Raw genomic sequence first — 12,370 nt, forward strand, 5'->3', positions numbered from 1 at the left:
TGAGCTGTTACTTGGTAAAGAAATGTTGCTGTAGATGGATTAAAGTGTCTTTGGTCTTTGGATTCTAATGAAAACTTGTGGATTAGACCAGAGAGGTCTTTAAACTTCTGTCTTTTGAAAATTAATGAAAATGAACAGATGCCCTTGAAAGTTCTTTTTCTAATTTAAAAAATCTAGGGGCCCATAATTCATCAGCACACCCCAGCTCACTGGTCCCTCTCTCCATCCTAAAATCAACATCTGACGTCCTGAGGTAAAACACGATGATGGATGTTGGCGTTGATGCCAAAAAAAAAAAGAGAAAGATTTCACCAGCATTTCGGGACCTAATAGGAGCATGAAGTATTAAGTAGCGAGGCCTCGTAAGAGATGTCTTATTTTAATTAATGCCATGCCTTATCTTATAATATGCCTGCTCTAAATTCTTAAATTTTCAGCAAACAAGACTTTGAAAAGTTGCTGTAAAAAATCCTTCAAGTTGACATTGAAGTTCTGGGAACCCTGCATGCGTAGAACTTCCAGCTCAATCAGTTTTCCTGCATCTCTTTTTAATGAGGACATTGTGATTAGATACAGGCAGCGCGTGTGTGTGCATGTGAAGGAGTGTTTTCATGTGTCCATATGTCAGTATCAATGTTTGTGTGTGTATTTGCATGTCTGCGTATTCTGCCTATACCTGTGTGAAACACCCTGAGAAAGGGAGAGATAGTGGGGGGGAGAGCTTGAGTGTATTTGTGTGCGTGTGTCGCGGACATGAGTGTGTTTATGTGTCGCGGCGTTGTGTAACCCTGGCTAATGAATCATTGAGAAGCCCAGCGGTCCAGGGGTGACTTGACTAGCTGATTGGTAATTAATTGTTAATGAGGCTTAGCATGCAAACAGGGATCTGACGAGAACGAGAAAAAGACAGAAAAGGCTTCCGAGATGAAAAAGGACCAAAACTGTGCAGAAGAAACAAAAGAGAGAGACGCGGAGAGAATGAGACGGAGAGATGCTGAATTGACCGGATACCGCAACAAGGCACGGAACTTGATTAATGGGGTGTTGTGCGCACAAACACACACACACACAGACACGCACGCGTGTGCAGGCACGCCCGGCTAGGAGGCTGAGTGATTCTGCATCACAATGCAGTGGCCGTGGGGAAATAAGAAGACTAAAAGGGGATTAAGGTAGACACCTCATCCACTGTTGCTGTTCTCCAGGGCTCAGTGTCTTTTTCTACCCTCCACTGACACACACACATGCACGCACACACACTCACACACACAAGGCTGCAGCAGGCTAACCAGCGGTCCACTTGTTTTAGTCATTGACGTTGGTGGCTTGAGCCTAAAGGTAAATCGTGCTAACAGCTATGTGAGCGCCACGCTGCCTCGTTGATGCCGTCTTGGCCTTGTCAGACTCAGTTATCGCTTTAAGTGTGTTCACAGGTGTCTCACAGCACATCATCTCCGTTTAGCCCACCGATGTGTCATCGGGTCCCTCCAGCAAGAATTTATGGAAGAGGAGCGCTTGTTTCCTAACTGTTCATTATCCTGTCAATATTTATACCCAACAGGACTTGTTCCAGTTGGCCAACTGCATATTAGAAACACAACAGTCAGTATGTTTACATGCACAGCTTAGTCAGATTACAGCCATAGCTCGACTATGCTACTCAGAGAACTGCAATTGTCCGAGTATACATGCTGGTGAGAAAATCAAATTATTGGCCGAAGCATGTCACACCCCAGTACGATAGGTGGCGCTGTACCCATTTCAACTAGGGGTAATGGAGTCACCTCAGACTGACCTCTTTACATCACCACCGATCCGGTAGGATTTTAGTCAGACAAAAGTTTATACATGCATCTTAAAAATCCGACTAACCCAGTAATTTGGTCTTCTTGAGTGTCATGTAAATGCACTGGACCAAAACACACACACACAAATACCATCATTTGCTATATACCCCAATGGAAATGTCAAGAAGGTCAGAAATCTGAAAAATTGCCTCAACTGATGTCATGTGAGTTGGCATTCAGGGGATCATGAACAAACTCATGTTTCACACACTGACGTATGTCTTTTGTGCAGAGTCGTGTTTCACTCTGTAGGGCGGCAGCTTATGATTATTATTATTTTTGCTTGGTTTGCCTGACCAACACTCTAAGGGTTAGGGTCAGGGAAAACACCAAATCCTACTAATGTAAGTAGAGTCTTGATTTGATATTTGATAGAATTGACTATTTAATCAACTTATTGTTTGTTCTCTTGCTCATGCCACAGAGCTGTAATTGTTTTTTGTTTTTTTTTTAGCATCAATTCATCCTTCAAGTATTTATTCAGTAAATTAATTATCAATAATAAAATGTCCTTGAATATGTTGTTAAAGATGAAAAAGAATAGTGAAAAATGCCAGAACAGAACAAACCCCACAAACATCAAAAGGCATCAGGGATATACAAATCTGTGCAGGTTGACACTTGAGGTTAAATGAAACAACATTTTGACATAGTGCTGTTATTTTCACCGACTAGTTTCCTCCTAATTATTAGGAGGACTCTCAGATTCCATGAACAACAGTCCAAACCCTAGAGATACTCGGTTCTGTTTGAAATCCTTGCATTAGAGAAGCTGAAAGTAATGAATGTGTCTAGCTTGAAAATGGACCAAATGACTAATCAATGATCAAAATAAGTGGCAATTATTTTTCTGCCGATCAGCTAATTGGTGAGCTAACGCCGACGGATGACACGTGAGAGCTTTCAACTCATCATTTCAGCTCCGGTGTAGATCAGTTCAAGGGAAGCCGTGTCTGGTATCTCAGATGTTATTGTGCTTCGAAGAACAGTTGCTGGGGGAAGCTTCTCTTCTGTTTCAGCATGACAAGGCCGCCCGTGCACACAGTCGGCTCCATAAAGAAATCTCTGAGTTGATTGAATACTCCACTGGCCTGCACAGAGCTCTGACCTCAACTCCCCTAAACACCTCTGGGATGAACTTATCACCCAGCATCTGTGTCTGACCTCAGTGATGTTCTTGTGGCAGAAAGGGAGAAAATCCCTGCGACCTGGTTTGAAAGTCTTGTAGAAAGCCCTCCTGGAGAGTGGAGGCTGTTACAGCAGCATATTATGTTCACAGGTTGGAAATGAGTTTCCAACATCTCATTTACAGTATTTCTTCTGACATTAGTTAGTGCTGTTTTAATCACAGTCCTGTGTGACCAGTAGAGCTGCGACAATTACACAATTAGTCAATGAAAGGAGAATTATGTGCCGACCGTTTTGATAATAGGCAAATCATTTCAGTCCTTTTTAAAGCTTAAACCTCAAACATTTGCTGCTTGAATGAAGGAATTTGCTTCTTTTCTTTGTTATTTGTGATAGTGAACAAAGAGTCTTTGGGTTTTTTGTCTGTTTCTCAGACAAAAGTGGCAATTTAAAGACGTCAGTTTGGGCTGTGGGAAATTATGATGAGCATTTTTCACAATTTGTTGGCATTTTATTATTACATGATTATTTTATTATATACTATTAAACAGATGTTGACAATAACCATGATATTTAAAAATTAAACATGTATTTTGCTTTAAACATACCTATGTCATAATATCTTGTATATGATGTAGTGCCTCTTAAATAATTTCTGTTTCTTTCTGTTCTTGTTTTGTCGTAGTAGGTGGCAGTAATGGACCTTAACACTGGTTGCCATCCGCCATAAAACAGGAAAAAGTAAATGTAATCCTTTTTCTGTACGGATTTAAACAGTTAAGGTTGTCGACTCTCTCTCCCCTCACTTATATTTTGAAATAAAATTTTGGATAGATGTCGCAGTAAAGTCGTTTTCGGGAAGTCTTTATGCCTTGGGAATCTAATATTCTGGTAGCCCTAGTACCAAACATTACCATGTTTGTCATTTATATTCATGATGATAATGTTCAATGTTTGCTGTTTTCTGACGTGCTCTTGGTGGACTTGGATTTGGAGAACGGCCTGAAGGGAAACTTTAGAATCTAGCTAACTCTTGCAGCCCTTTTCAGCTCTATCAACCTTGGCTTTTAATGTCAGTGTCTGACAGTAAAAGATGGTGGACTTTTGGCTGAAACATTAGTTGAACTTCTGGTCAGATGTTACTGTTTGTTAACTAGAAATTGTGACGTGAACAAACTTGGTACGGTAAGATCTTCATAAGGTTCATAATTAATCCAGTTTGGTTTGAATTCCAGCCCTACTGATTAATTACTTCTCTGTTCCATTAATCAGCTATTACCTCTTTACTGAACACGCAGAAAGTTTGTCAAGAGACACTAGTGTGGTGAACGCTCTGGGCTCACAATCAGGAGCCACATGTGTCCTCTTTGGTGTGTGTGGAGCCTATAATAATTGGCTCATATATCAGGAAGGAAGTCTTGACTAATTATCTTCTATGAACGCCATTGTTCACTCGGGGCTGTATACTGCTGCTGGGATTGTGAGTCGGTCATTTTGAAGGCCGAACATACGAGCCTGGGACAAAAGTGTGTGTGTATGTGTGTGTGTGTTCGAATGAGCGACTTGGCCTTTTGATGTTTCTATGGCAGCTGCAAACTAAGGCATGCTCTGGTTTCTATGACAATAATGGGGGCTTTGGAAAAGGGGGGGGGGTGAGTGTGGATATGCATGTGATTGTTGCGTGAGCGCGTAACAGATGCTCATGGGTAATTCTGTTTGTGCGCGTCCAACAACAAGGGGGTCTTTTACAGTCCTAGCCGGTGAGTTAAATGATATACTCCCCCCCACCCCCACCCCATCATCCAAAGCAGACCACCCATCTCTCCTCTCCCTGGGGATTCATCTCTGGGTCAGCGCTTCCCTCCGCTGCCCCGGTTGTCATGGTCACCCGGGACGACGCACACAGAGGGCGGAGAGTGAGTCTCGGGCTTCAGTGACTTTTGGAGTTTGCCATGAATTATAACCCAGAGGCTCCGGGGGATGAAGCTGGCTGGCAGCGTCTGAAATATGGCTGCGGTTTTGTTTGCTGTGATATATGGAGGCAGCGCTGCTAGCCACGCTACACTGCTCCGGTTGCATTTTATTTCTCAGCACAGAAATTACTGTGCTTGTTTATGTAGGGGAGAACGCGGGGCAGAGGTAATTACAAAATAATGGCACACGGGGAGTTGTGCTGGTTGGGTGGAGATCAAAAGTTCATAACAAACCAACCTTAAGGCCCATTTTTAATAAGGAGGAGAAGGATTTTAAACGGGTGCTTGAAGAGGCTGGACTGCGCAACAGATTCTTGTATGTGTGTAGATACAGTGGCGGGCACATGTTGGATCCGCTTGTTTTAACATTTTGAAAAGTACAATTGATTTTAACGGAAACAAACATTACCTGATGTAACAACGTGGAGATACATCAACATATATCATATCCTTGTTATTGTTTGGGGGTTGTCTTATTTCTACTCTCTGTGATTTCCTGGTCTGAAGAAGCTACATTGCAGTGGAATAATTTACTGTCCAGCCGACCGTTCCTGTGTGAAATGATAAATGAATGCCTGTTTTATCATCATATACAGATAAAGTATAGCCCTCCACTTAGGAGCGAGAAAATGCAAGAAGTCATACATCATGATTACAGTCATGAGCAGGGATGATTATTGAAGCTCAACACCTCCTCGTACTGAAATGACTGAAAAGATTGATTTAAAACTGACTCCCAAGACTTGTCCAGGTCAAGGAACACCACGGTTCAGCTTAAGGTCTGTTTTGTCTGCAACTTTCAAGTTATGTAATACGTGTTCCTGGGTTGGCGACAGTGTGTCCCCTCAGTCGCCAGGCAGCAGTCGCTCATTAGCTCACCACTGACTGCAACCTCTAACTGTCTCGCCCAGCAGAAGAAAACAGTCTCCAGGCACCACAAACATACATCACTATGCCAAGTTTAAAGGTCCTTGCTGGAGGAAAGTTGATTTTTGATTCTCGCTCTCAAACACTGACGCTTTGGGGTTGTAGGTTGGATTGGTCGTCATTCTTAAGTGTCACAATTTGAATAGAATAAATTTGGGGAAAAACAAAAGCGTCAGTGTTTGACGAGTTGGGAATGAAACTCGAAAATCAACTTTCTAACAAGTAGGACCTCTCCGTCTCTGCACCAGATGTCCGTAACATCGCTGCGTTCAACCTCAGAAGCTTGACACAAAGATGGATTAGTAAGAAAATAACAACTGGGATATGGAGACGTAATGTTAGCGCACTCAGCAGCAGCAAACTTCTATTCATTTCCGCTCCCACATGTCACAAACAAAAACAGCTCCTGGCAAACTACTTTATTGTGCTCTCTGCTGAGGGACGTTTTAAATCACAGTGTTACATTGGTCAGGGATCAGTAGACGATAGCTGTCAGCCACCGGCGATGGACGATGGCATTGTTTATTGGCCCAACCCCAGTGCTTGTTTGACCCAACCATCCATCTCCAACCTCCTCCCTAGGTGGACTTGTTGCTGTTCATCCTCTATACAAACATAAATATGGGTCATAATAAGCTGCTTTCACAGTTGCCCACACTGCCTGTACGCTTGTCCATTTATCATCAATTTTTCTGAGCTACATCTTTAAAGGAGTGCATCTAATGATAATTTTCATGAAGTATTAATTTGCATTTTATTTTCTTGATGAATTGGTTTTTTGTTTTGGTCTGTAAAATGTCAGAAAATAAAGAAAAATGGCCATCACAGTTTTCTATAACCCCCTCTGGGAAGTCTTCAAAAGTCTTTTCACATTCGAGGGGCAGTTTAAACACAGTAATATAAAGTTACTATGACGAACAAAGCTGTAATTATCACATACAGAGGCAGGAACCAAAGAATGTCTGAATGTTTTAATCAATTATCATAATAATTTGAAGATTAGTGTTTCGTGGTTTATTGAATGATTGTTTTAGCTTTACTGTGAAGGCGAATTGATCATATTCTTGGTCTTGTTTTGTGTAATCTGATATTTCCTCATCTACAGTAGAAAGATAAAGTATGAAGTTAAGTAAAAAGTATCGATTAATTCAGTCATATAATAATATAACTCAATACTTGTTGAGTCCTGACAAAATTGTATCAGTAGTGTCAAAAAAATAATATTTTTATACTTAATTAAATTCAGAAAACAATTACACGTTAATTTTTGGCAGTTTCAATCTGGCAGCGTTCTTGTGCAGCTATTTGCTGTAGAGCTTTGGGCCATTTAATTTATTTCGGGGTGCAACTAATGATATTTTCATTACGGATGAATATTTGATTTTTCTCACTGGTCTTAAATCGATTAATCATTCGTTCTATAAGTTGTTAGAAAATAGTATAATGGAGCCAAAGCAAACAGACACAGCTAAGAAAAGCAGCATAAATACACCCACGAGAAGAAGCAAGAATCTTGGCATTTTTTCCTTCTGGCAAAACAGTCAGTTAGCAAAACTGTTGCTGATAAATTGTATGTTGAACAACAGAGAAAAATGGGTAGTTTCCTATGAACTAAAAGGTATTTACCCCCAAATCTTTAGTATTTTAGGTTGTAATCCAGCCTCAGGCCTCTCCCTAGTGTCATTTGTCTAAATAACTCCGGTGTCATTAGTTTCCAATTTGCGAGACTAGCTTTTACTTCTCTTAAAGATCTGATGTCTCATTCTGGTTCAGGACTCTTCATTTATTCCGGCTCCCCCAGCAGGGCCTGCTCACACCGGGCAGTCCTCCAGATAAGAGAAGCTGTGTGTAAACAACATATAAGTAATGCGATGTTAGTGCTGTGTTCAGCACTATGATATCTACTCAATGTGTCTGGCCACAGCTGTGTGTGTGTGTGTGTGCGTGTGTGTGTGTGTGTGTGTGTATGTATGTATACACACACACACACACACACACACACACACACACACACACGCGCACACACACACACCACAACTTCCATCAACCTAAAAATCAGACTTCAGATGTACAAATTCATCCATTGCATGACAATGTTTAGTTCTTGATCATCACATGATTGAATATGATCGGTGGTGTGTGTGTGTGTGTGTGTGTGTGTGTGTGTGTGTGTGTGTGTGTGTGTGTATGTATACACACACACAATGGATGAATTTGTACATCTGAAGTCTGATTTTTAGGTTGATGGAAGTTGTGGTCTATATATATATATATATATATATATATGCATGCATGCCATGCTGGGGCTGCTGCAGTGCCTTATGTAAGCTGAGTGAAGTACACCATCAGCACTATTATCTGGTCTCCTACTGCCAAGCTTATAGCTGAATAATATTAAGGCCAGATTTTCTCCTTTTCTTTACCTCTTTCCCTTATTAAAGTGTTCAGCAGCCTGTTAATGCTTCTCTGTTTACCCTCTCTACAGTTAACCTCTCTGCAGAACTTCCCTCCTTTATACCTTTTCTTGTTTTTGTTCTTCCACCTAAACAACTTTTTTATTTTCTCCTCCTTTTTTTTTGTTACTTTTCTGAAACCGCCCATTTTTTTTTTACTCCCCATCGTTTCTCTTTCACTTCTTTATTGCCCCGTTTTATGTCCTCTCCAGCTTTTTCTTTCTCACTGCTCCATCTCCCTCTTCTACATCTTTAGCACCCATGTGCTTCTCCAGAACCTTTACTTGTTTGTCAAGATGTCATATTTGTTGGTCTGTCATGTTGGTCAATTTCTTCAACATGTGGCCCAGACTTAAGTATCTCATCTACAGGGTGGATTTAAATTTTGGCACATGGATGACCATGGTGCCCAGAGAATAAATCCAAATAACCTTGTTGCTCCCCTAGCTTCTTTAAATTTTTGATTTATCTTGAGCACTATCTCGGTCTATCTTGATGGATTGGCATATAAATCGGTATAGACTTTTATTGTCTGAGGCAGTAACTGCTACTGAGGATTGTAGTCCCCTGACTTTTAGCCTCCACGAGGCTGCTGTTTGTGGTTTTTAAGTGAAATGTCTCAACATCTAACAGATGGATTTTGAATGGAATTTGTCAGAGGCATTTTTGTCTCAGGATGAAATGCAATGACTGGTTTCACAAAGATTTTGCCCACGACTTCCATCAACCTAAAAATCAGACTTCAGATGTAGGAATTCACCCGTTGCACGACAATGTTTAGTTCTTGATCATCACACGATTGATTTTGATTGGCGCATGAAGATGCAGCAGCCGTAGCTTGTTGCAAATTATGCAAGATTTGTGTTGTTTTTGAACACTTTGTTGCTGAATTCGTGTGTGTGTATATGTATGTGTGTGGATATGTATGTATGTATGTATGTATGTATGTATGTATGTATGTATATGTATATATGTATATATGTATGTATATATATGTGTGTATATATATATATATATATATATATATATATATATATATATATATATATATATATATATATATATATATATATATATATATATATGTGTATATATATATATGTGTATATATATATATATGTGTATATATATATATATGTGTATATATATGTATGTATGTATGTATGTATGTGTATATATATATATATATGTATATATATATATATATATGTATATGTATGTATATATGTATGTATATATATATATGTATATATATGTGTATATGTATGTATATATATATATATATATATGTATATATATGTGTATATATATATATATATATATATCTATATATATATATATACCTCCTGTTCTATAATTTGTGTTGCGAGAAGGTGTTTACAAACTTTGATTTCGTCATGCCACCCTGTGTTGTGTAATGTAACCTTTACCAAGACTACCTTTCCTCTTGAAAGAATTCAACAGTCTCAAGGACATTTTATCGGGAGAATAGGCAAACGATCACCGTGCACACCTGTAGCAGAGTTTAGATGCTGGGTCTTTTGAAAAAACAAAAAACAGCACTCATACTTCTTCTAACTATTTTTTTTTTTTTTAAGACTGCTTGTTAAACACTGAGACACGGTAGTTCCGAGTTAGCCTTGAGGTTGTCTGGCAACTTTTTAGGAATTTTGTATTATGTAACTCTGTTTAACTTGTAACTTGCCTTACACTACAGACCTGTTCAAAATATCTTGACAGAAGAAGAATCTTATTCCATGTTACATACATCGTGCAACATGGTCAAATTGGTACTCTGCATTTAACCCATCCAGAGGGAACGGTGAGCAGTGCACAGCCTGGCAGTTAGCGCCCTTTAGAATTTAAGCGAGTGAGTTATATAAAATTCACCCCGCCGTACAGTTGAACGGGGCAATTTGTTATAGAGAACAACAGTTTTGTACCAGGCTTTACACATGTTTATTTCTACCGTAATGTTGGGCGTCTTTAACATCAGGCTTGATTGGGATTGACTCACCTTTGGAGCTAGCCTCAAGTGGCCATTCGAGGTACTGCAGGTTTCTGGCGCTCATGTTGGCTTCATTTTTCAGCCCTGGAGGTTTCAGCTTGCTTGTCTCTTTGAGCATGTCAGCACACTGATATTAGCATTTTGCTCAAAGCACCGTTGTTCTTAATTATAAACTCACTGATCTGCTAGCATGACTGTAGACTTTTCACCTTGCTTCATTGGTGTTATATGTCTTTATGTCACTCATTTCCCTTCTCTCTTCTCTTTCTTGTCTCCAGGACTGGGTTTTCCTCACTCGCTTCTGCTTTCTCACCGACTTCGGACGCCTGGACTTCCGGTTCCGCTATCCAAAGGTAGGACAACTTAATGTAGTTGTGCTGTTTGTTTTATATCTATTTTTTGAATCAGTTTTCCACATACCTTGAGTCTGCCCACACTGTCTTCTCCAGCATTATGAGTGTTTTACTTTCCTTCTTTCTCCATCCTCTTTTTCCTTTAGTTCCGTGTCTATCCCCTCGACTTCTCTCTTTTTCCTTCCTCTTACCTTATCTAAACTGATGGCATCACTCGCTCCCTCCTCTCTTCTTCCTCCGGCTGTTCCTGCCGAACACGCCTTGTCCTCTTTTTCCATCTCCTCCTTCTTCTTTGCTCTCCCCCGCTCCATCTTTCTACGCGTCTGTTTTGTTCTTCCGCTCTGTCTCCATTTTTTTTATCCGTGCCTTGCTTTAGTGTCGTCGCCTGCAGTCTTTGGAAACAGTTTTTGTCATATAAATCTCAAACCATCTCTCTGCCTCCTCTCTGATCTGTGCACTCTCTATGCTCTCTCCTGTTCTTTGTCACTCCTCTGTGCAGTCTCGCTGCTGTCAGAACATATTGCTCTACTTTGATGACAGTTCTCAGTGGCCAGCCGTGTACAAGAGGTCTGAAAAGGTGAGATACCGACACCCTCTGCATCACATTGTTCCACGAGCCATTATTAAAGCGAAACACAGCTCCATTTACTAATTCTCATGTCACCGGTGTAATGATAACGCCCCGTGACTCCAATTCAGTTAATTTTCACATTTAGACTCGAGCTAAAGGATCACACGCTGCTCATGCTGCTCCGAGTAAAACAAAGCTGTCTTTTCTCCGTTCCTGAGAAGGCTTTTCACTCTCAGGCATTCATGTATTATTGATGATACACGCGGTGATCAAGGATGATACGATCCATATTTGTGAACAGAGGGTTTTTGCCTGTACAGAAAATGGCAGCAGGAAGATTTACTGCAGACTTTGTCTATTTTTTATTTTATAGAGGATTCTATAACACATTTTTGGTTGTTTGGGTCCAGTAGTCCAACAAGGGAAAACAGGCTTATAATCAGCCTTGATGTGAGGATTTTTACATCCATATTGAATGCACTGTTCAATATCAGGCGAGTTGATGTATAAAAAAAAAAAATGCAGTTATCGATATTGTTCACCCAACAATATCATTGGATGAAAAAATATGTGAACACCCTTGAATGTGAAAGTCAGCACTTAAGCCCCAAGGTCAATAATTTTTTTAATCCAATCTGAACACAGAGCTAAAACATCAGGAAATGATTAAATAATTTCCACGTGTCACACAGGTCTTTACATAAGTTTAATTTTTGCTCTCTAAACTGTGAAACGACAAAATAAAAGACATAAGATTTTCAGAACATACATCTCCCACTCATTGTTAAAGTGTCTCAAGCTGGTGTCAGTTGATAAGTCTGAAACACATCAGCACAACAGAAGTGTGCTGCAATGAAATTAAATGACCAGAGTCCATGTCAGGGCACATTTACAACATTATACATGAATATGAAACAAATAAAAAGCGGTTACCGTGTTGGCATCTTGGACAACATATAGAAAAGCCTTATTTTGTAGCTGTATGGTCTTCCTCTGCAGCCATGTTTGTTCTGACCCATAATGCTACTGACCCATTACATCACCACACAGCAACATTTCCCACAATGCCCTCAACTAAAGAAATACCTTACATAAAATCAATGCACCAAA

General features: G+C 40.0%; 1 protein-coding gene across 1 annotated transcript in view; it reads left to right on the plus strand.

Annotated features, from left to right (window-relative positions):
• The window catches only part of tmem145 (transmembrane protein 145), a 51,159-nt gene that overhangs the window by 7,865 nt on the left and 30,924 nt on the right, over positions 1-12,370 (plus strand). The window contains exons 2-3 of the mRNA XM_037073216.1: positions 10,615-10,689; positions 11,189-11,266. Of these exons, the coding sequence (XP_036929111.1) occupies positions 10,615-10,689; positions 11,189-11,266 (153 nt within the window). The remainder of the gene's footprint in view (positions 1-10,614; positions 10,690-11,188; positions 11,267-12,370) is intronic.

The sequence above is a fragment of the Acanthopagrus latus genome, chromosome 17 (assembly GCF_904848185.1).
Source record: "Acanthopagrus latus isolate v.2019 chromosome 17, fAcaLat1.1, whole genome shotgun sequence".
NCBI classification, from domain to species: Eukaryota; Metazoa; Chordata; class Actinopteri; order Spariformes; family Sparidae; genus Acanthopagrus; species Acanthopagrus latus.